The sequence below is a fragment of the Haliaeetus albicilla genome, chromosome 13 (genome assembly GCF_947461875.1).
Source record: "Haliaeetus albicilla chromosome 13, bHalAlb1.1, whole genome shotgun sequence".
In the NCBI taxonomy this organism is placed as follows: domain Eukaryota; kingdom Metazoa; phylum Chordata; class Aves; order Accipitriformes; family Accipitridae; genus Haliaeetus; species Haliaeetus albicilla.
In genome coordinates, this window is record NC_091495.1 from 16,825,809 (window position 1) to 16,845,979 (window position 20,171).

The 20,171-nt window shown below is 37.0% G+C and overlaps 1 protein-coding gene across 2 annotated transcripts in view; it reads left to right on the forward strand.

Moving 5' to 3' along the window:
* The window catches only part of CAMKMT (calmodulin-lysine N-methyltransferase), a 228,544-nt gene that overhangs the window by 197,477 nt on the left and 10,896 nt on the right, over nt 1–20,171 (forward strand). For both annotated transcript variants that reach the window (XR_011327480.1, XM_069800297.1), the window contains 3 exons: nt 5,204–5,278; nt 12,309–12,372; nt 19,089–19,220. Coding sequence is in view for 1 of the 2 variants with exons in the window: in XM_069800297.1 (XP_069656398.1) it covers nt 5,204–5,278; nt 12,309–12,372; nt 19,089–19,220 (271 nt within the window). In the remaining variant the exon portion in view is untranslated. The remainder of the gene's footprint in view (nt 1–5,203; nt 5,279–12,308; nt 12,373–19,088; nt 19,221–20,171) is intronic.

Below are 20,171 nucleotides of genomic sequence, written 5' to 3' on the forward strand. Positions count from 1 at the left end.
TATTAAACCTGCTAATACATTTTGAAGCAAGTAAGGCTTTTGTGTCTTTTGTCCTTTCTTCTAATTTTGATTTTTTGTCTTTATCTGCACAACTACTTTTCTGCTAACTTGAGAGCTACTCTAGCCTATGCCATTCATCAGAAGAACATTTCAGAGGTACTTGGAAATGTTTCAAGTTTTAACAATCAGAGACTTAACCTGCTTTTTCTCATGTAAGTTACCTGCCTAGACCCACTAGGAAGACAAACACTGAATAACAGAAGTTGAATAATAATAGTAATGAGGAATTTTGCATGAGAAATAAAAACCTGGTAAAATCAGGTCTTTTGTTGTAGATTGCTGAGATACTTTACCAGTGTATGGAAACGAGTGTCGACATTTGTCAGGCTATCCTCCATAAATTAGAATTACTGTAGAGGGGAAGTGCAGCCTTGGCTGCTGTAACTATCCCTGCAACATTTGCTATTTTGTTGTGGGTTTTTTTTCTTTTAAATACAAGGGGATATTTGGGAATACATTGGTAGTACTTAAAGTCTCTATTTGCTTAGTTGCTCTTTTTGTTCTGTTGCCGTTATAATTCTTTTTATCTTAACCTAATTGCATTTTCTGGCTTGCTTGTCAATTGAAAAGATAAATCAGGGGAAAAAAAAGAAAGAAAATGCTTTGTTTGTGTTGTGTGTTGTTTGGGGTTTTTTTAATGAATTTCTTGCTTTAGAATGGTGTAAGGTTGACAGCCTAGGAAACTAAAGCATCAGTACATATTTTCTCAGACTATTTTCATAGTATGCTTTGTCCCTGACCTAGAAAAGCCACCTCATCATGTGAGAGGATAGTTCATTCTCCATAGCTCATTCAGTCCTTGTCCTTTTTGCTAGGACTACCATCAGGATTACTAATTATAGTAATAGGTTTGTGACGTGGGTACTTTTCCTTCATTTGATACAGGCCATAAAGCAGCCATTAGTGGGTACCAAGTTTCAGCCACCATCAGTTTAACCTAAGTAGTAGCTGAACAGTGCAGTAGTGTTTTTCACTCACACCCTATTTCATTTTTTAATGTTCTTGTTGTAGCCAAAAAAAGCTCCCAAACTGTTTTATATTTCCAGTGGTGTCATGGTGTCAGCCGGCAACCAAGCACCACGCAGCCACTCACTCACTCCCCCCCCACGGTGGCATAGGGGGGAGAATCGGAAGACTAAATGTGAGAAAACTCGTGGGCTGAGATAAAGACAGTTTAATAGGTAAAGCAAAAGCTGCGCACACAAGCAAATAAAAACAAGGAATCCATTCACCACTTCCCATCGGCAGGCAGGTGTTCAGCCATCTCCGGAAAGCAGGGCTCCATCACGCCTAACGGTTACTTGGGAAGACAAACACCATCACTCCAAACGTCCCCCCTTCTTCCTTCTTCCCCCAACTTTATATGCTGAGCATGACATCATATGGTCTGGAATATCCCTTTGGTCGGTTGGGGTCAGCTGTCCCAGCTGTGTCCCTTCCCAACTCCTTGTGCACCTGCTCACTGGCAGAGCATGGGAAACTGAAAAATCCTTAATTTAGGATAAGCACTACTTAACAACAGCTGAAAACATCAGTGTGTTATCAACATTGTTCTCACACTAAATCCAAAACACAACACTATACCAGCTACTGGAAAGGAAATTGGCTCAATCCCAACCCAAACCAGGACACAGTGGGTTTCAGACCCTTTTCTGCTGAAACTAAGTTGCCCATTTTCAATTGCAAGAAACTAAACCTGCCAGTGCAAAATAATGTCAAGAGTGGGCTTGGAGAGAAATACAGAGTAAAGGACATTTTTCAAATTTACAAAATAGTTTCAGCTGTTAGTAGTACTGTAGTGTCTTCCCTCAAAAGAAAGACATAAAAATATTATAGCTTTAAAACTTCTTATTTTGCTGGAAAAAAAATGGCTTCAGAAAAAAAGTGGTTTATGTCCACTAATTTAGCATCACTGGAAAGGGAACAAAGAGGAAAAGATTAACAAGGCTTGCATTTTTTTTCATGTTGGTACTCAACATGATACTGGTGATTTAAAAGACTTTTTGTGGTATGGTATTTTTACACTTATGTCTATTTTTTTTTAAGGAAACTTCATAAAGACTGAGATTTTCAGACTTCTGTTGCTAACACTTCCCTGGATTTCCTAGGAGTGCTTTTCTTTAAATGGAAATGCAATCAGCCCTTACTTCCTGGTGCCTTCAGTATTTCTTTCAGGTCTGACCACTAAGTCCTAGAGTCACATCCTCAATAATCCCTGAAAAAATTATTGTTCCTCACCCCCTTACTATGTATAGATATGTGCATTTAGATACACATATACACATCTTTACCTTTCTCAGAGTTGTTTTGCAATATCAGTGGATTCTTTTGTCCTTCACACTCAGGAATTGTGTTTGGATTCCAAGAACTTGTATGGCTAGTTGATGGTATTTATATACATCCTGACTCTGATTTACTACTTTCGTTAGCATTAGAATTCAAAATAGCTGATTCTGATTCAGAATCAGGCTAATTCTGACATCAGTGTTAATGATGATGTAATAACGCTGACTCTGAGCAGAATTGTATCTGATTCCCTGATACGCAGGGGCATGTCTGCTTTACGGGTGCAGGTGCAGATGTTTGATTGCAGCTCATGCAAATTTGTGGAAACATTAAATGGATAACAGTGTAGGTACGGTAGCCCAGAGTTAGCTACCAAAACAGTTTTGGAGGTTGCAGCCGTGTTGAGCTTCACGTACCCTAGCTGCACTTCCCTTACTAGTCATACTTGCACTTGGCTAAAGATAGAATGGACAAATATATACAGCTTGTAGTTGCATCTGTCCCACCAGTGTGCATACATCCTGAGTGAGATCAGAATGAGTCCTGTTGGTATTTATTTTATAGAAATTATCTTTAGTTTACGTGGTTATTTCCCCACAGGAACAATGATTTTCCTGTACCTTTTGAAAATTTATGGCAAAGTTGATTTTGAGAATCTTGTGTGTAAGTTTTATCATTGGCCTTTGCATAATTACCATGTCTTCAGGAATGCAACTGTACTGAAGCTAGCCACCAAGAGCAGCCCTGGTGCTAAATCAGGAAGATGAAGGAAGACTGGCTTATGGCTGGATGTGGGCCCTTAGCTCACTCCTCTAACAGCACACATGCCAGTCACATTGCACCACTGCTCATGCTCCTGGCAACTTGTTGATTCTGTATTTTGCTTAGCATTTTGGTTTCTGAGCTTTTACTTACCCACACAAACTCCTTTGTGCCTACAGTAGGTGTGCACAGAAAAATGCTGTATTTTGGATGCTCTGTGGGAACCTGACGGTAACATGAGGGAGTGGTTTGGGTTTTTTTCCAGGAGGAGGCACCTGTGCTGCCTTCCGACCTGCACATGTGAAGTATAGTAAATATATGGGTTAAAAACCCCATAATTCAAATCCCTATAGAGGTACTGATCAGATCTCTGTTTCTGTAGCAATGAGAACCAAGGGTGGCCTTTTAAGGCTCGCAGTTCATCTACCAATTTCCAGTTTTGCTTCAGGATTCTTGAAGTATTAGAGTGCGTGCTTTAAACCCGCAAAACTTACCTTTACCTAATGTTCACCATTCTAACCTAAGTTTCCACGGAAACAGGGTTGAAAAAGCCGCTGGTAGCCAGCAGGCAGCCAGCAGCTGAGAGTGAGAACTCTCCTTTGTCACTTTCCACTACTGGATGCCTGCTGCGTGCCAGTGTGCAAAGCTACCTAGGCTTCTAAAATCTGGATTACTTTCAATTTGAGGGGGAAAAATTAAATTAATCTACTCTTTTCTCTCTTTGGATTGTCACAGTAAATTCCAGGAGGGCAAATGGGCTAATGAGTCCTGATCTGTTCAGTTACACTGAGCCCCACATAATCAAAGCTCTCCCAACCAACTGGGCCTCTCTTTTCATAATTTCCATGTTTTAAAAGCATTCTCTCTCAAATTTTGTGTCTGTGCACAGGTACATGCATATTGTGGTACCTTAATTCTTTATGGGTCTATATCTATCTATCTACATATTTATGAGCCTTTTTTGCCTATAGTATAGTCGATGTATAAAATTTCCTTTTTTTGCCTGTATACTTAGAGAACATTTCTGAATGAACACATTATAACTGATCCTCAGTTAAATATTAGGAGTAGGATGTGAATGGAGATGGCTTTTAACCAGAAGTAGATTATAGCTGCGGGAAGACTAAAGGGTCTATTTGGTCAAGACTCACACAAAACTGAGATAAGCATGCACAACCTGACAAGATCAGATTAGACCCTTCCCCCACAAGTGCTTTTGCCATAAATATTTATCTACTTTCTATTAGAAATAACCAGGAAATGTAAAAGTAGGGTAGAGTCTTTTTTTAAAAATAGTCTAGAAATAGAAATGCAGCTTCAAATCTTTGGGGTAATGATATTTTAAGTATGCAGGAAATTCCAATACTAGTTCCTGGTTTTCAAATGGGAGCAAAGTACTGAAATTCTTCATGGCAGCTTCATGAATCGGCAGCATTTATAAACAAAGAAGAACTTTGTACATGTGTGCATTTTTGCCTACTATTGGGTACCTTAGAATTAAATAACTTAACCACCTATGAGAGAATAGGTGTTGACAGAGTCAGCATTGCTGTATTTTTAAGCTTGCCTGAGGCAACATAGCTGGCATTGAAGTTAAGCTTGGCGTTTTTTCACCCTGTCCCTCCTCCCTCCAGCCCAAGTGAATGCTCACTTCATCAGTGAGAAACACAACTGACTTGCCTGCCAGATGTAACACAGATCCATGAATTCACATCTCTTCTGCAAATTTGTGTTTCGTTCAGATTGTCGATACTTTGACTTCACTTCCTCATGCAGTGGTGTTAAGGGGTAAAAATCTGAAGCCATACATGTGCCACTAATTCAGAAATGCATATTTGTTGGTGATCCACTCATCAGAACCTGTGTGGATTGCCTTTCTGTTATAATAAAAAATAGCTCTTTAGCTTTGAGATTTAAAACCTTAAAAATGTACAGAATAATATTTCTACATTCATCTTTGAAAGTAACGAGTGTGTACTTTTTAAAAAACTTCTGTGTCACATAAGAATAATATTAATACTTCAAAAATCTCAAGATGAAAAATATAAGTCCTTTTTTCTTTTCTTTTTTTTTTTTTAATCTTTTTTTCCTCTAGCATTTTACGATGGGATAATGAGACAGATGTCTCTCAACTGGAAGGACATTTTGACATTGTTATGTGTGCTGACTGGTAAGTACATAAAAATCATAAAACTCATGTTAGAAAAATAGCTTTGCTGGAGTAATTGTACTGTGCTGCTTGCTGATGGCTAAGCAAAGTCAACAAATGAAGCACAAAGCCACCTTAACCTCAACAAATTAATATTCATCTCCATGTGACAGTTATAAGGTAGTCTTCTATCACACAGTAACTTCTACCACATTATTTCCCAAAGATTGATTTTGAGAAGCATTTCCATTTTCTGGAATTGCCTCTGTTTCATGCTTGACGTATCAGTAAATGGACGACTTAGGCAAATTGCAAATAATTATGGCTCAGTGAGGAACAGTCTGGAGAAAAGGGAGTTTATCAACACAAACAGCTCAATTAGCTTACTTCTTAGGAAAGATCTGACTATTGATATAAGGGGATATATTTTTTGCTCCCCGGAAAATCTTTCCGAGGAAAAAAAGATTTTCAAGACCTTGTTTCCCCCCATCACATTCTGTTTCTTAAATCAATTTGACAGAAAAATTTGTAGACATAGGCTTTATATTATTTACACAGGCACACGTTAATTATAAGAGAATTCTTAATAAAAAAAGAGTACAGCACTTAATTTATGAAAAGGTAGCTACATGTTACAATATGGTATATTGTTTAATAATTTATGCAAATAGATTTGATTATTGACACAACCCTTTTCTGATACTGGATTTGCAGAATTGTGCTGTGCTATATTTACTGCATGCTAACTTTAAAAATGGTACATTATTATTAATTGTGTTATATAAATGGCAACAGTGTAAAAAGAGATGTGCAAATTTCATTTAGGAGAATAGATGTTTGTAAATGAATCTCTCTTTCCTTCATGGATATTTGCTCTTGACTCTTTAAATGTCCAAGAAAAGGCTGTTTATATTTTTATTGCACATAACTGTTGTGAGAGACAAATTCTGAAAACAGGGACTTCCTAGCACAGCTCAGTTCAGCAGATTTCTGTACCTTACAAAGAAATAGTTAAAGGAAAAAGGCAAAGGGAAGAATGAAGCTGTCTATTGTCTTTTTAAACAATGTTCTTTTTAAGTGACTTCTGATAAAATATTCCTCTAAAGCTTTTTTTTTTTCTTTGATATTTTGCTGTTTAAGCAAACCCTTCTTATTTCAGAAAAGCTACTGGGTTTGTATAGCACTGGAGAAAGTGTGTTTAGTTATCTTTCTTCTTTTTTCTAATACCTGTTTGTTAACAGAATGCAACAGTGCTTCATCTCTCTTAGCATTTAATTTCAGAAAAGTTCTTTGTTCCCAAAAAGGACAGAGAAGGGTTTCTAACTAATCGCTGATAATGTGCCTCAGAGATGCATCATCTGATTAAAATAAGGAGCTAAACAACACCATATGATTTCAGCAAGTAATTTAGTAAATGCCTTCCTCACCAAATATTAGAATGGATACTCCAGGTTTCATTGCACAGATGAAGTTAATGCTGGACAGGATTAGATCAGATTAAGTATGAAAGTCAGATCAGAATGCTGGCGGACATGAGCAGGAGGGCAGCAGTCTTCTCGGAGGCTTAGACAGGGCTCGCATATGGATGTTCTCCAGATTATGTGGGTGAAGCAAGGTCTTGCCAAGAGATTTAGAGTTAAATTTGTTCTTCACACAAATATCAAAACAACCTGGCTGTGCCATCTCTTGTATTCTTGATACTCACACCATGTCATCCTATTTGTGCTGGGAGTACAGCAGAGTGGAGCAAGACTTAAGCTGGTTTTTTTCAGTAATATTCTTGCCTAATACTCCTCCCAATCTGTTTGGAAATAGCGTAGTTTCTTTAGGAAACAAAGAATCAAACATGACAGGTAAAATACATAATGCATTTGCAATCCCTGCATTTTGTACATTTATTTTGAAGCACTTAAGATGCAGGTAGGTGTATAAATATTTATAGATTTCTCAAAAATAAATAGAAGTGTGCAGGTTAGTTTAAAGTACGTGGTTTTATTCACAAATTCTCTCTATTTTCTTATTGCAAGTGCCCATATATGTAGTTTAATAAGCATGAAAATCCCTTTATTGTTTGTTTCTTTTAGAAATCATTCTTTTAGTTATGGACACCAGGTTTTCTGGTACATGAAAAGGCTGGGGAAAAAAATGTTCCATGCTGTATCAAACTCGAATCTTCTTTTCATTTTCATGTATTTCTCTTCTGAGATACAGAATCAGCTTGAGAACTATTGGCAGGATTTTTGCTCTCTGAATTTTTTGGGCTGCCATTGAAAAGGAAGAAAAAATATCTCTTTTCTTATAGCTCCTCGGCTGAAACTTGAAGTATGCAGCGATAAAAACAGATAGAATAGATTGCATTTAGTTTAACACCATCATATAGTTCATTGTCAGTCAATAAAATCTGAGATTAGAACAGAGGACTAGAAAGCAAAAAATCCGAGTTCAAATATTAGGTACATGGATAAATTTTTATTGAAGTATTTCCAGCAAGGGTGATATTGTCTGATTCTCTGAATAGCTAACCAGTGGAACTGCTTGATCCCATTTACATGAAAACAAGCTCTGTTCATAAACATATTCCAAATCTACATGGAGGTTCAAGTAAAAATGCACATGACTACAACAAGCAGCGATATGTTTATATTCATATATTTACAGTCAGACTTTCATAAACCTTGTGTGCAGGAATGGAAAATAAGTTATTTCCCAGAACAGACAGTCTATTAGTTAACAGCTAAATTTGGTAGCTCAACTAGATTATAAAATAAATAAGAAGCAAACTGCGAAAGCTAGTCATTATTTAACCATTCAGGATTTTGACAATAAAAATAGTTTCATGGTTCAGCAGTTCCGAAATAATTTGTAAAATGTCAACTCTGAGATAAAATAAGGAAAAAAATAATCTTGGTGAGTCCACACCTGGAAGAAGGATATACTGGAAAAAATACTGAAATAATGGAAACTTTAAAGCATATCCACTCACCTCATGTTTTTGAGGGGGAATTTTAAGGCAAGGTGGGGTCTGCCAGAATTTTAGTCTTTCACTTGACCTACACTTGTGGATATAAAGTCATGCAGGTGCTGGAATTGTAAGAGTGCCTATGAATAGAGGAGGAGAAATTACAGGTGCCTGTATGGACAGGCCAAAACCAGAACTCTTCCAAAGCTCTTGAGAGCCTCAGTTTTCTGATTATTTAAAAGGAAGCATATATCCTTTTCTTTATTAAGAAAAAAGTTGCTGAGATTTTTAATCCAAGGAGAGAGTCAAGGCCAGTAGACTGAGTCAGTAGAAAAATCTTTGTTTTTCACATTCTTGTGAAACAAGTTTTCACAAATAATTTTAATCTAGAGACAGTATAAGGTCTAGATCCTGATATCATTTTGGAAATGCATAATATCCCACTTTACTTAGACTGATTATACGCTTAAAGTCTGGCACATGCATAAGTATTTGCACAACAGAGGCCAGGGGAGCTATCCCACATTACTTTCACTGCTGAGATTTTTGCTGAAGTCATGGGGAGCTGTGGATTCACCAGGAATGTAGAACTAAACTGAAAGTATTCTTTAAATATCTTAAAATATGTCAATTTTGTCTCCATTAGGATATTTCATTTAATATAAAGAATCTTTTTGCAGGAATGCAGTAAGATCTCTGTCCTTCTTCAGTTTAAATTTATTATTTGCTTTAAGCCTGATTTCTTGCAGACACTTTCAAGTGCATTGGAATCTGATGACATAGAAGTAAGGGTGTTTTTCAGTTTATGTCAGCCGTGCAGTTGAAGGCGAACAAAAAAGATAAATGGCTTTATATGTTAGGCACTATACATGAATGTAGTCATGTCTGAAGTACACCTGTAAACTAAGCTGTCTTACCAGTTGTAAAGTATGCAAAAAGAAAAATAAGTTCACATCATAGCCCATAAAATTTAAGTATATGCCCCTTGTTGCAAGGCACAAGATAAAAGGATATCAGCATGAAGCAAACTGAGAATCTACTTGTTTTTTTAAATGTGTTTCCTTGTGGCTTACTGCTACTTCTGTACAGTTGTGGTATAAACTTTCATTTTGGTTTTAATGGTAATGTAAAATTAAAAAAAAAACAAGAGGAGGGAGATGACAAGATTGCCTGCCTGCTCATCCAGATTTCACAGGTTAAGAGCACTGCCTAAGCAAAAGCCAAATCATCAGCTGTGTTCTTGCCTCTCTACTGCTGTGATCCAAAACTTCCTTGCTGGCCCAAGGAAACCTTGCTATTCCTGTCCTGAGTTACTGATTTCAGAGCATCTTTACTACATAAACATGAGACATTACCACTAAAGTAATGGTGAGCTAAGCCAAATTTGGATTGAGGTGTGAGAACTGAGTGTGAATGGTTTAGAACAATACATTATTTAATTTCACTGAGCTGTTGTGAGCTTTAAAGGATTCTCTTGGGTACATTTTCAGTATGCTGTGGTAATATTTAGTCATACAAATTATACTGGTAAGAGAAAATGCTTGACTAAATCTCCTTGCGTGGGCCAAATCCTGTGCTGGCCCTGTCTGCAGCACAGATTATCTAGCGATTTCTTCAGGATTTTCCTCATTCAAGGCGTCCTCCAACTCAGAGGGAGAATAGAGATGTTCCCTGGAGTCACTGCATTGCATTAACATTGCTTCCAGCCTTCTCTCCTCCCTCTGATCAGAGTACATGGCTCACAGAGCAACAGACTGAAAATCGCAGTATTGGAGACTATTTTCAATTGAAGTAGGTCCTGTTCCCAGGGTCAGGCCTTTTGGAGGGCAGGGACAACTTAGGAGCAGAGCCAGGGCAATTGTCCCAGGTTATCTGCTTTCCTAAGTTAAGACGGCTAAGAATCTATCTCCCATATCACCAAAATATCAGTTGGGGTTGGACAGAAAAGGTATTATTGAAGTTGTCTAATCTAGCAGGTCATGTAACCATTTTAAGTTCTCAGACACTCAGTTTGTGGTGAACAAAGGCCTGTAGTCCTCTCATTGTAAAGGAACAAGATTGGTAGCAGCAGCTGTGCCCCTATCTCATTGTAAAAGGAGAGAATGGTATGCAGGTCCATGAAAAAGGAATTTTAGCACTGGTAAGCTGCCCCAAAATTGTGTTTCCACGACACTACTTTCAAAAATAAAAATAAGTGCATTTTTCATTTGGAATGTACTTCTGGCTATGCAGGATCTCAGCAAGTCTTCAATGTGTGCATGCTTGCAATGTTTCATGTTGAAGAAAATTAATTATTTTTAGCGATTCTTTTGGGAGAGAACTCATGCACTATATTCCACCTCTTCTGCAGGTGGCTAAGCTCCTGGTGAAGTAGTGTCTTATGGTATCTATAGGGATCTACCTGAGGTGAATGTGATTAAAATTCCCAGGCAATATCAGAGATATCAGCTGCTGTTTCAATGAATTAAATTTAAACAAGAATTTTTTGCAGTAAGATTCTTCCAGTAAGGTTAATCAGGGCTGAGGGGCAGCCATCATGCCAATTGCTAAAGTTTAAATTTTCTTGTGGGCAGTCTATCAGAGAAATTGTTAGCTAGTACTTCGATATCTTGAGAAGAAATTCGAAAGGTCATGCTACTATGTGAAATGTTCTTTAAGAAATGTATGGATACCCAGTCTACCATATTTTCTCAACAACGTGAGGTTCTGCCAGTTTTTACTGATGAAATGTGGTCACTGACAAGTTTTCTGATAGGCTTTTTTTTTTTTTTCTGAGTAACAAAAATTCACAGCTGTTACACAGCCACTTGACCCTATGATATGTAATATTGTATGCTCCTTGGTAGTTGTGAATTGTCCTTACCTAAATATCCACACATATTCTGTTCTTGATGACTGGTGTGTGGTTGCAGACCACTTTTTTCTCTTCAGTGTTTTCATATATTCTTTGTATTCTTTTAGAAATTTGAAACCTGGAAAAAAAAATTGCCCACATTTCTTCAGAAAGAGATGTTTGAGAATAAAGGAAAGGGGAGTATAGAAAAAAATCATAAAGAATGGACAAAATGCTGTGTAGTGTGGAACTTGAGCTTAACACAGGCTGGGAAGCAGTTTTATTACAGAGAAAGCATGAAAAATAATGAAGAAAGAATCACATTATTTGTGGCCTGCTTGATAGAGTTTCTTATCTGAATCACCAATATAAATGCAGCCCTTGGTAGTAAGGACTGAAAGGCATCAGTTGCTATCTGATGATTGTTCACTAACCATTGTAAATGCACTCTCATCCACAGTAACTAGATGTCCACAAATATCTAGTCAAGAGTGATTGGCACCCTGGTTGCCACTATTAGTATATACATTAAGGTACTGAGAGGCATGAAGAATGAATTATCCCCTCAAATCATGAGGTAATCACACCAAAATAGGACTGAGCATGTTGGCAACATTGCATGGGAAAATTGACTCTGCTGCTGTCCTTGCGGGACCCATGCTGGAGATGAAGGATTTCGCTCTTGAGAGAGGACAACTCTGTACGATCTGGGTCATTGTATTTGAACAGTGTTTGAGGGAGAGAGGAGGTAGGGCCTTGTAAATCTTTATAGGGATAGATAGGGATAGATACATAAATAGAACAAATATGCACAATCGATAATAATGAATTAATGCCACAACTGTGAAGGTAAAAGAAAAAAAAATACCCTTAATGTTAACCCCTGAAATACAATAGAAAACACTTTAAAAAACTCCACCCCAGCCTTGTATAAAAAAAAGCATGTAAAATGTTAACTTTGTATACTGATCCTGATTTCTGATATGGTAGTATTGTAATAGCTAGCATATGTGATTTGTGAATTTCAGCTATGTAAAGATCTGTTTCATGCTGCTATTTTAGCTTTGGTTTAGATTATATTTGGTTTTATGTATTTTTTTAATATTTAAAAGTACCTGGACTGGACAGAACTGTAGACCACAGTTTCTCTTTTACAGCATTGTGTAAACATATGTAATTAGCCTTGTACTTATCTGCATTAGTATCATTAGAATTGAAAACCCATTTTAATCTGGATTCTGTTCTCTTCTCAATGTCAGCCTGTTTCTGGACCAGTACAGAGCTGGCCTTGTTGATGCAATAAAGAGATTACTCCAACCCAGTGTAAGTATGTTTCTATTTTCTCCTGAACACTGGCTTCAGAATAATTAGTCTGTGCACAATGATTGAGAGAGTAATGGAATGGCAGGATTAATGTCATGTAATACTTTAATACTTATTATGTCCAACTTCAATTGAGTCTTCTAATCTATCAGATTCTTTCCTAATCATAAACTAGGAAACTTCTTATACTTGGCCTTCTGATAAGGAACACAGTGGGTAGTAAAATAAATGAAACCGCTTCAAAGATAGCGTGAGATTATTTTTATCAAAGCGTTTCTCAAGTATTTTCCTTTGATAATAATGTCTTCATATTAAAGTAAAACTATGATATTGAAAGTTTTTATGTTGGCTTCTGTCATTTGTAATCCCTTCAACTGTAACCTTTGTCATTGTGTATTTATTTATTATGAAAGAATATTTTTTCTTTTCATTTCTGTTCATATAAAATGAACAAAACCCTTATGCATATATTGTAGCCTAAAACTTTTTTTTCCATTAAGTAAGCCCTGTGTTTACATGTTTTATGCTTTAGAACATAACAAAACATAACAAAATTAAGATCTTCATAAAATGCTTACATGTTCTACGTGATTGTCACTGAGGAAATACTTTACCAATCTCAATCTATTAGGCTGTTAAATCAGAGAGACCTACAGGCAAAAACCCCAAAGGTGTTATGTGCATATACTTATACCAATCAAATAAACTTGAATCTCAAAAAAAAATATTTTAAAAGAAGATACCAAAATAAGAATATGAGAAAACATGTAAAGTAATTGCTATAAGTAGGAATTTGAAACAGGAGTTTTACCTTTTATGCTTAACATACTAATCTTCCAGTAAGGTGAATTTTCCATTTCAAAACAAAAGTATTTCATGTTAGCAGTGCATTCTCCAAACTTCATTTAAAAAATTGTATTGTACTTTTTGTACAAAAGATTTTCTCTGTAAAAGGAATAGAAGACCCAAATGTGCAAAGGCTTAAGAAACTGAGTCATTTTAGTCATGTAAGTAATCCCATTCTTTGCTAAGAGTCATCAGGTTTCTATTCTTGGTTCTAGCATAGACTTTTCTGAGTGACCTAAGGCAAGTTACTTAAGACTGAATTATTTTAATGAGCTGTGGGGCAAGGCTGCCAGGAAGACAGGAGAAATGTAGCACCCTGAGGAAAAGGTCACCCAGATACTTCAGTCAGTGGCAGCAAGGGGAGGTTAAGCAGCTCCTGCCCAGGGTGGTGTATTCTGACTTTCATGATGTACCATCAGTTGTCAGGGTGCAATAATTTTGGGGACAAGAGGTGATCTGGAACACAAAGCTGATCCCAGTTTAAAAAAAATGCAAAAAGTTGTGGGTTTTTTCAGCATGTTCGCAACTGGTTCTTCAGGTAGCCCCATAGGCCACTGTCTTGGCTCAATGAAAGGGCACTGGGGGAGAAGAGTATGGGTGGCAGGAAGAGAAGTGTATAAAGAGGTGCCCTGGTAACTGTGACCCGGCTAGAGCCTCTAGCTGGAATAGCTGTTAGTTGCTTTGTCTCCTGCTCATAGCTAGTCATGGTCTCGTAGTCTATATTGCCAAAAACATGAGTACACACATACATTTGTATATGCACACACACACATGCATTCTTTACCTGGGCTGATTAGCTCAACCAGAGAATTTGATTTAAAAAACAATGACAATAATGCAGCCTGAATTTTAAGTAGTGTTCATAGCTCAAGTTCCCATCTCTAGACAATTTAGGATTTGTTAACCTGACTTTAAGCCAAAACTGGCTGGACTTTGTAGCTTTTTAACTCCAGTCAGCTAATTCAAATTCAGAACATGCCTTTGTTTTTCAGAGCAGATAAACTACAGTCTTTTGTGAATGTAGATGGAGTAAAGGAAGATGGCTTTTTGTTGCCTGTCTTCCTAGTCCGGCTTGCTTCTGCATATTGTGATTAATAGCATAGCCTGTACTTATTTGCTATGCATTTTAGGCCATCGTTCCTATTTCTTATCAGGAAGGCTAGCTTAAGAAATTCTTGCTCCTTGCAGGTATTTCTGTTGCAGTTTTGGACCACTGTCCGAGCTGTATTTTTTAACTAAAGTCATTTGCCTAATCCACTTTATGGATGGTTATATGGATGGATATCCAGTTATAGCATGGCCTTGCAAATTATTGTAATTCATAACTAAGAGGACAGCAAACTATTATGTGGGGTGGAAGCTAGGAGTACAGACACCTAAAATGAGCTCTTTTGTCCAAAAAGGACATGTTGAACAGAGATGCCTTCAAGCATATGCTTTCATTGGTTAAAAGACCCAAATAAAAGCATATACTCATTTGAGATCCCAAGAGAAGATTCAGTTACAAGAACAAAACAGTTATTATTTTTACTGTTCCTGTTAACCTCTATAAATCTAAGGATAACGTCAGAAGAAACTTTACTAAATGGCACTATACTTTGGTCTTTAAAGGAAATATAAATTAATAGTGAACTCATTTGCCAGTTGCAATAATTAAGAATAGTTTATGGGCATTAGTTTGTGCCCAAGTTTGTGCCCATAAACTACTTTGATTAAGTTCACCCTTCTACATGAATTATGTTGTCTCAGATTTAGATGTTACATTTCCTTATTGGTAATACTTTGCCAAATTGATAGAGGAATGATCTCAAATTGAAGACATATCTAGATGTAAGACATCTTTCAAGTGTAACTAGCATGCAGCTAGGATAGAAGGGTTCAGGGAAAGCATTAGCCAGTAAAACCAGAAGGAAAAGTGGAGTAAACAGAAAATAATGGTTATCCTTACAAAGCTGTCTTGAAGGAGAAATTCAGAACAGGTAATCTATTCTTACTGTTAGTGTAAAAAGGGATAAATGTATCTGCAGTATATCCTTTTTCATTAAGGATGTTATCTGTGGCTATTAGAATCCTTATGCACAGAATGATGTGTTTTGGGTAACTTTTTGTTTTCCTGGAAACAGGACTCTGGTGATTTCAGTCATCTGATCCATAGTATGGCCTCATGGACAGTTGTATTGGCACAGGAAGAGAGGACCAGAAATGAGCAGCTCACATGGTTACTGGGGGCTAAGATTTCTATCTGAATTTGTTACAAAGGCAAATGTCACCTGTAAACCGATTCCAGGAATTAGGCACTGAAATTTTACATTAACCAAATTTATCTTGAATGGCTATATTTTATTCCTCTTATAAACAAGCTACTTGATTTGCCAACATTTCATTTTATTTTTTCCTATCATTAAAATATACTTTTAATTTCAATCTCAGAATAAGCAGTTGCTTGTTTGTGTATTTCCCTAATTAAGAACATTTTTTATGAAGGCTTTGATTCTTCTGTGGCCTGTCCACTCAAAACCCCAATGAAATCAATGGGATGCTATTGAGCCGTGATTAGTACCAGCAAATAAGACTGCATTTAATAATGATTGTTGAGTAAACTTAGTCATAGTCATGTCCAAAATGTGACCGTCTGTCCCATTATCTTACTGCAGCATTTTAGTGACACTTTGAACTATTGTAACTGACATTTTCCTTTGTGTTTTGTTCATGAGTTTACTGGAAGTATTTTCCCAGCTGGGGAAAGGCCATTTTGGACTTTAAACATCATCCTAAACTGGGAGGCACTTCTGAATTAGAATTAAACAGCCTTGAGATAGTCCATCAAGTGTAGATCCAGGCCACTGGTCTAATTTTTTTATTGTACAGCAACTAAGAAATGAAAAACTTTTTAAAATTAGAAACACGAATGCAGATCCACAACAGGTAGCGGAATCACAGAGATCAAGCAGTTGACAAGAAAGTGCTTTAAACCCAGATTATGATAGACCAGAATTGACCACAGTACCTCCATAATACCTGCCAGTTTTGCGGAGATTATTGTAGTATTAAACTTAATCGTGATTTCTTGATTTTTGTCAGCAAGGGCAAGATCCTCAGGTGTTTTAGACACACACTAAATTCAATAGATGATTGGGTTTTTACACGAGCTAAAGAGCTGGCCAAAAGTAACTGTGTAGTGATTTCCATAAAAGGCCATTCCCCTTTTTCGAAGTTATTTCGAGATTATCAGTCTGGTTTTAAGAGACATTTCATACCATGTTGCATTCTATTTTACTGTATTTCTCTTTCAAATTAAATTTGAAGTAGTCTACAGAGTATGAGAAGGAATGACCACAGGAACTGCTGACTCCAGATGGAATTCTCTAAGGGGGTGCTGTTGTATGAGCATTGCTTCCTCATTGAAGCTGCTGGATCAGTGGCCGATGTAGGGCATGCGGCCTCCAGCAGTCTCCATTCATGAGGTTTAGCCATTCCTGAAGTCCCTGCGTGAATCGTGTGGTCAGTAAGCCCTGGGTGGGTGTTGTGGTTTAACCCCAGCCAACGAATAAGCACCATGCAGCCACTTGCTCACTCCCCCCTCAGTGGAATGGGGGAGAGAATTGGGAAAAAAAAGTAAAACTCATCTGTTGAAGTAAAGACAATTTAATAGGACAAAAAAGGAAGGAGATAATAATAATACTAATAATAATGATGATAATAGAATATACAAAACAAGTGATGCACAATACAATTGCTCACCACCTGCTGACCAATGCCCAGCCAGTCTCTGAGCCCTGGTGTCCCCCAGCCAGCGCCCCCCAGTTTATATGCTGGGCATGACATCATATGGTATAGAATACCCCTTTGGCTTGTTTGAGTCAGCTGTCCTGGCTGTGTCGCCTCCCAATTTCTTGCACACTCCCAGCCTCCACTGATGGGGCAGCATGAGAAGCTGAAAAGTCCTTGGCTTAGTGTACGCACTGCTCAGCAACAACTGAAAACATCAGTGTGTTATCAACATTATTCTCATCCTAAATCCAAAATACAGCTCTACACCAGCTACTAAGAAGAAAACCAACTTTATTCCAGCTGAAACAAGAACAGTGGGGGACATGTTTCCCATTACAGTGACCTCTCTGTGAAGCTGCCCGTGATGATGAGGGACTCCAGAGGAGTCTCATCCTTCTTATGCCAGGAAGGGTCTCTGCAGAACAACATTCTGGGGAGCATGAGATGGCAGCAGGAGGAGGATCCTCAGCTGAAGACTCCCTTTGCTACCCACTTCTGTCTGATGACGTTAAAGCATGCCAAAGATGTGAGGAAACTGATTGTGAATTTCCTGTGTTTAATGTTTTTCATCCCTACCTGAGCCTATATTCAGATCTAACATTTACATAATGAATTCCAGTGCCTTCGGTGGGAGTTACACCCCTTTGTACCTCATAGTTAGCCACAGAATTAAAGTTATAGCTACAGAAATGAACAGAAGTGAGTTGCTTTGGATATTGCCCTAGGTCTCCTTTGTGCTTAAATTTCCCATGAGAAAGATAACAGTATTTCCCTATCTCACAGAGGCATTGTGAGAATAAATAGAGTGCTGTGGTATTAATGATTGAAGTCTTTTAAGTAGACATTAGTACCATAGATACTGACATAGAGTTTTTATTGCTGCCTCACTGCATGTTGTCTCAGTGTGTGTGTGTGTGAGCTGTAACACACAGATTTGTTCCCTATTCTCCACACTGTCTGTGTCAGCATTGTAACTTTCCAGAGTTCTCATTGAAATTCTCTCTTCTGATCACTTTTTTCCTGTGGTATACAAGATTGCATTTTCTCAAGCCAAACATTCGCCTACAATGTCTTATCATTTTACAACTTTTTCAAATCCCTAAAAATATTTTTTGCCTCTTTGGTTGATTACAGCACCTCACAAATTAATCTTAGCTTTCATTAATATAGAAGTTAAACACAAGAACTCACAGCAAACTTCATGGCTGCCCTTGGTGTGATATGCTGTTGGCTGATATTAACCTTTGTTTACAGCTCTTCAACCAGTTTTCATTCCATGTGACAGAACACGGTATTCAGCCAATTAGAATTAATTTTGTAAATAAGATTTCAAGAGATGCTATATCAAGTAGGTTAGGTTTGGGGCTTGTACTTTGCACAGAGTCTAAAATCTATCAGTTTAAGGTACAGTCATTTTTGTTTTCTTAAATACAGAAGAATGAACAAAAAATTAGCTAATGGACCATAATGTATTGCCTAGGCATCATAAATGGCCTGATCGTCTTGAAAGATCCAGAATTACTACGCAAGAACATTAAGTCCTGCTTTAAATGCAGTTTACCAATTTAAGGTCAAATTTGGTTGCACTGCTCAGGTAGTTTAAAATATCTTTAAAAAATTAATAATCAGGTCTGATTTCCCTCCCATTTTGCCTTGTTTTACACTGTTGTAATTCCACTGACAGCAAATGGGAGGTACTCTTCTATGTGTGAGAGTGAAAAAAGAAAATCATTATTTACAGTCTTTGCATGGTCATGAGCTAACAAATAGATTTTGCATTGAGTGTATGTTTTGTATGCTTTTTCTGTGTTTTATTTTGGTAATTCATAGCCACCATTATTACATGAAAAGGAGCAGATGTATGGCAGCTGGCAGTTTTCTAAAGAAAATATTTATTTATTACTTTCTATTTTGCATTTGTTTAATCACAGAAATCTTGCATATTTTGAACAATTATTTGTATCACTCTATTTTAGTATTTTACCAAGAGAACAACTGACTTTTCCAGCTTGAGTATATTAAAAGCTTATTCAGGTGTATGTTATAGCTGGTTCTCTTCCAGTTTTAAAAATGTATAAATTCTCTTTTTAATGTTCCAGGGAAAAGCAATGGTATTTGCTCCACTCCGAGGGAATACTTTAAACCAGTTTTGCAATCTAGCTGAAAAAGCTGGTTTCTCTATCCAAAGACATGAAAATTATGATGAACACATTTCGAACTTCCACTCCAAGGTTAGTTTTCTGCTTGTGTTAGATAACACTTTAATCCGCATTGCATTTTGAAGAGATCATGGTCCTTTTGGCAGGTAACCTAAATGTTTGATTAAAGTACTCCTTAGGTGTGCTGTTTCTGAACAGCTATTTTTGTATCTGATTATTTTGTGTGGTAGAACCATCCTTTATCTCTGCACGTCTAGAAGAGTTTTGCAGAAGCATCTCCTGTTTACCCTTCTCATTCATAGAAATCTAATTTATGAGAGTCTTTTCTTGTTGTTGTTAGCTGCCTATAAATATACGGCACACCAGCATTTACATTTTAATAAAAAGCTTGCAACTTTTAAGTGGTTTAAATACTGAAATGGACTGAAATACATAGGAGGTGAATGTCTAATTGTATCATATCGTACCTTAAATCCTTATCTCTGGCTGCTTTATGGCTGGGTCAGTTGGCAGCTTCAAACTGCTAAATCTCATACAGAATTTCACAGTTGTGGGGTTATATGTCAGATCGAGGCGCTACAAGATTTAGGTCAAAAGCACTTATCTGAGTGTGATTTCTAAGCTTGCTTACATAAAGCTACTGTTATCAGTCTCCTTTTATATTATTTATAAGTATAGAGTAATACAGGACATGAAGAGGAAGGTGCTTCACAGAAAACTTTTTAGGAATTTCTTATTTTCCTGTGTAGAAGTGCTTATCAAAATCATATTTATTACTTGCAATTCTGAGATCTCTATTTCATACCATAAAGAAATCCACTGTTGTAGGTCCATATGACCTTAGACATAACCTCTTGCAATTTTCTAAGAATTGCTCTTGGAAAATATAGACATGTTCAGAATTGAAGAGAAATACATTTTTTTTTTCTATTTAGCACCGCCATAGGTTAGAAATCAGATTATGCTAAAAAAAATGTGTGTGATGTTGTAAAGAACAAATACATATTTTAATGTGTAATTATA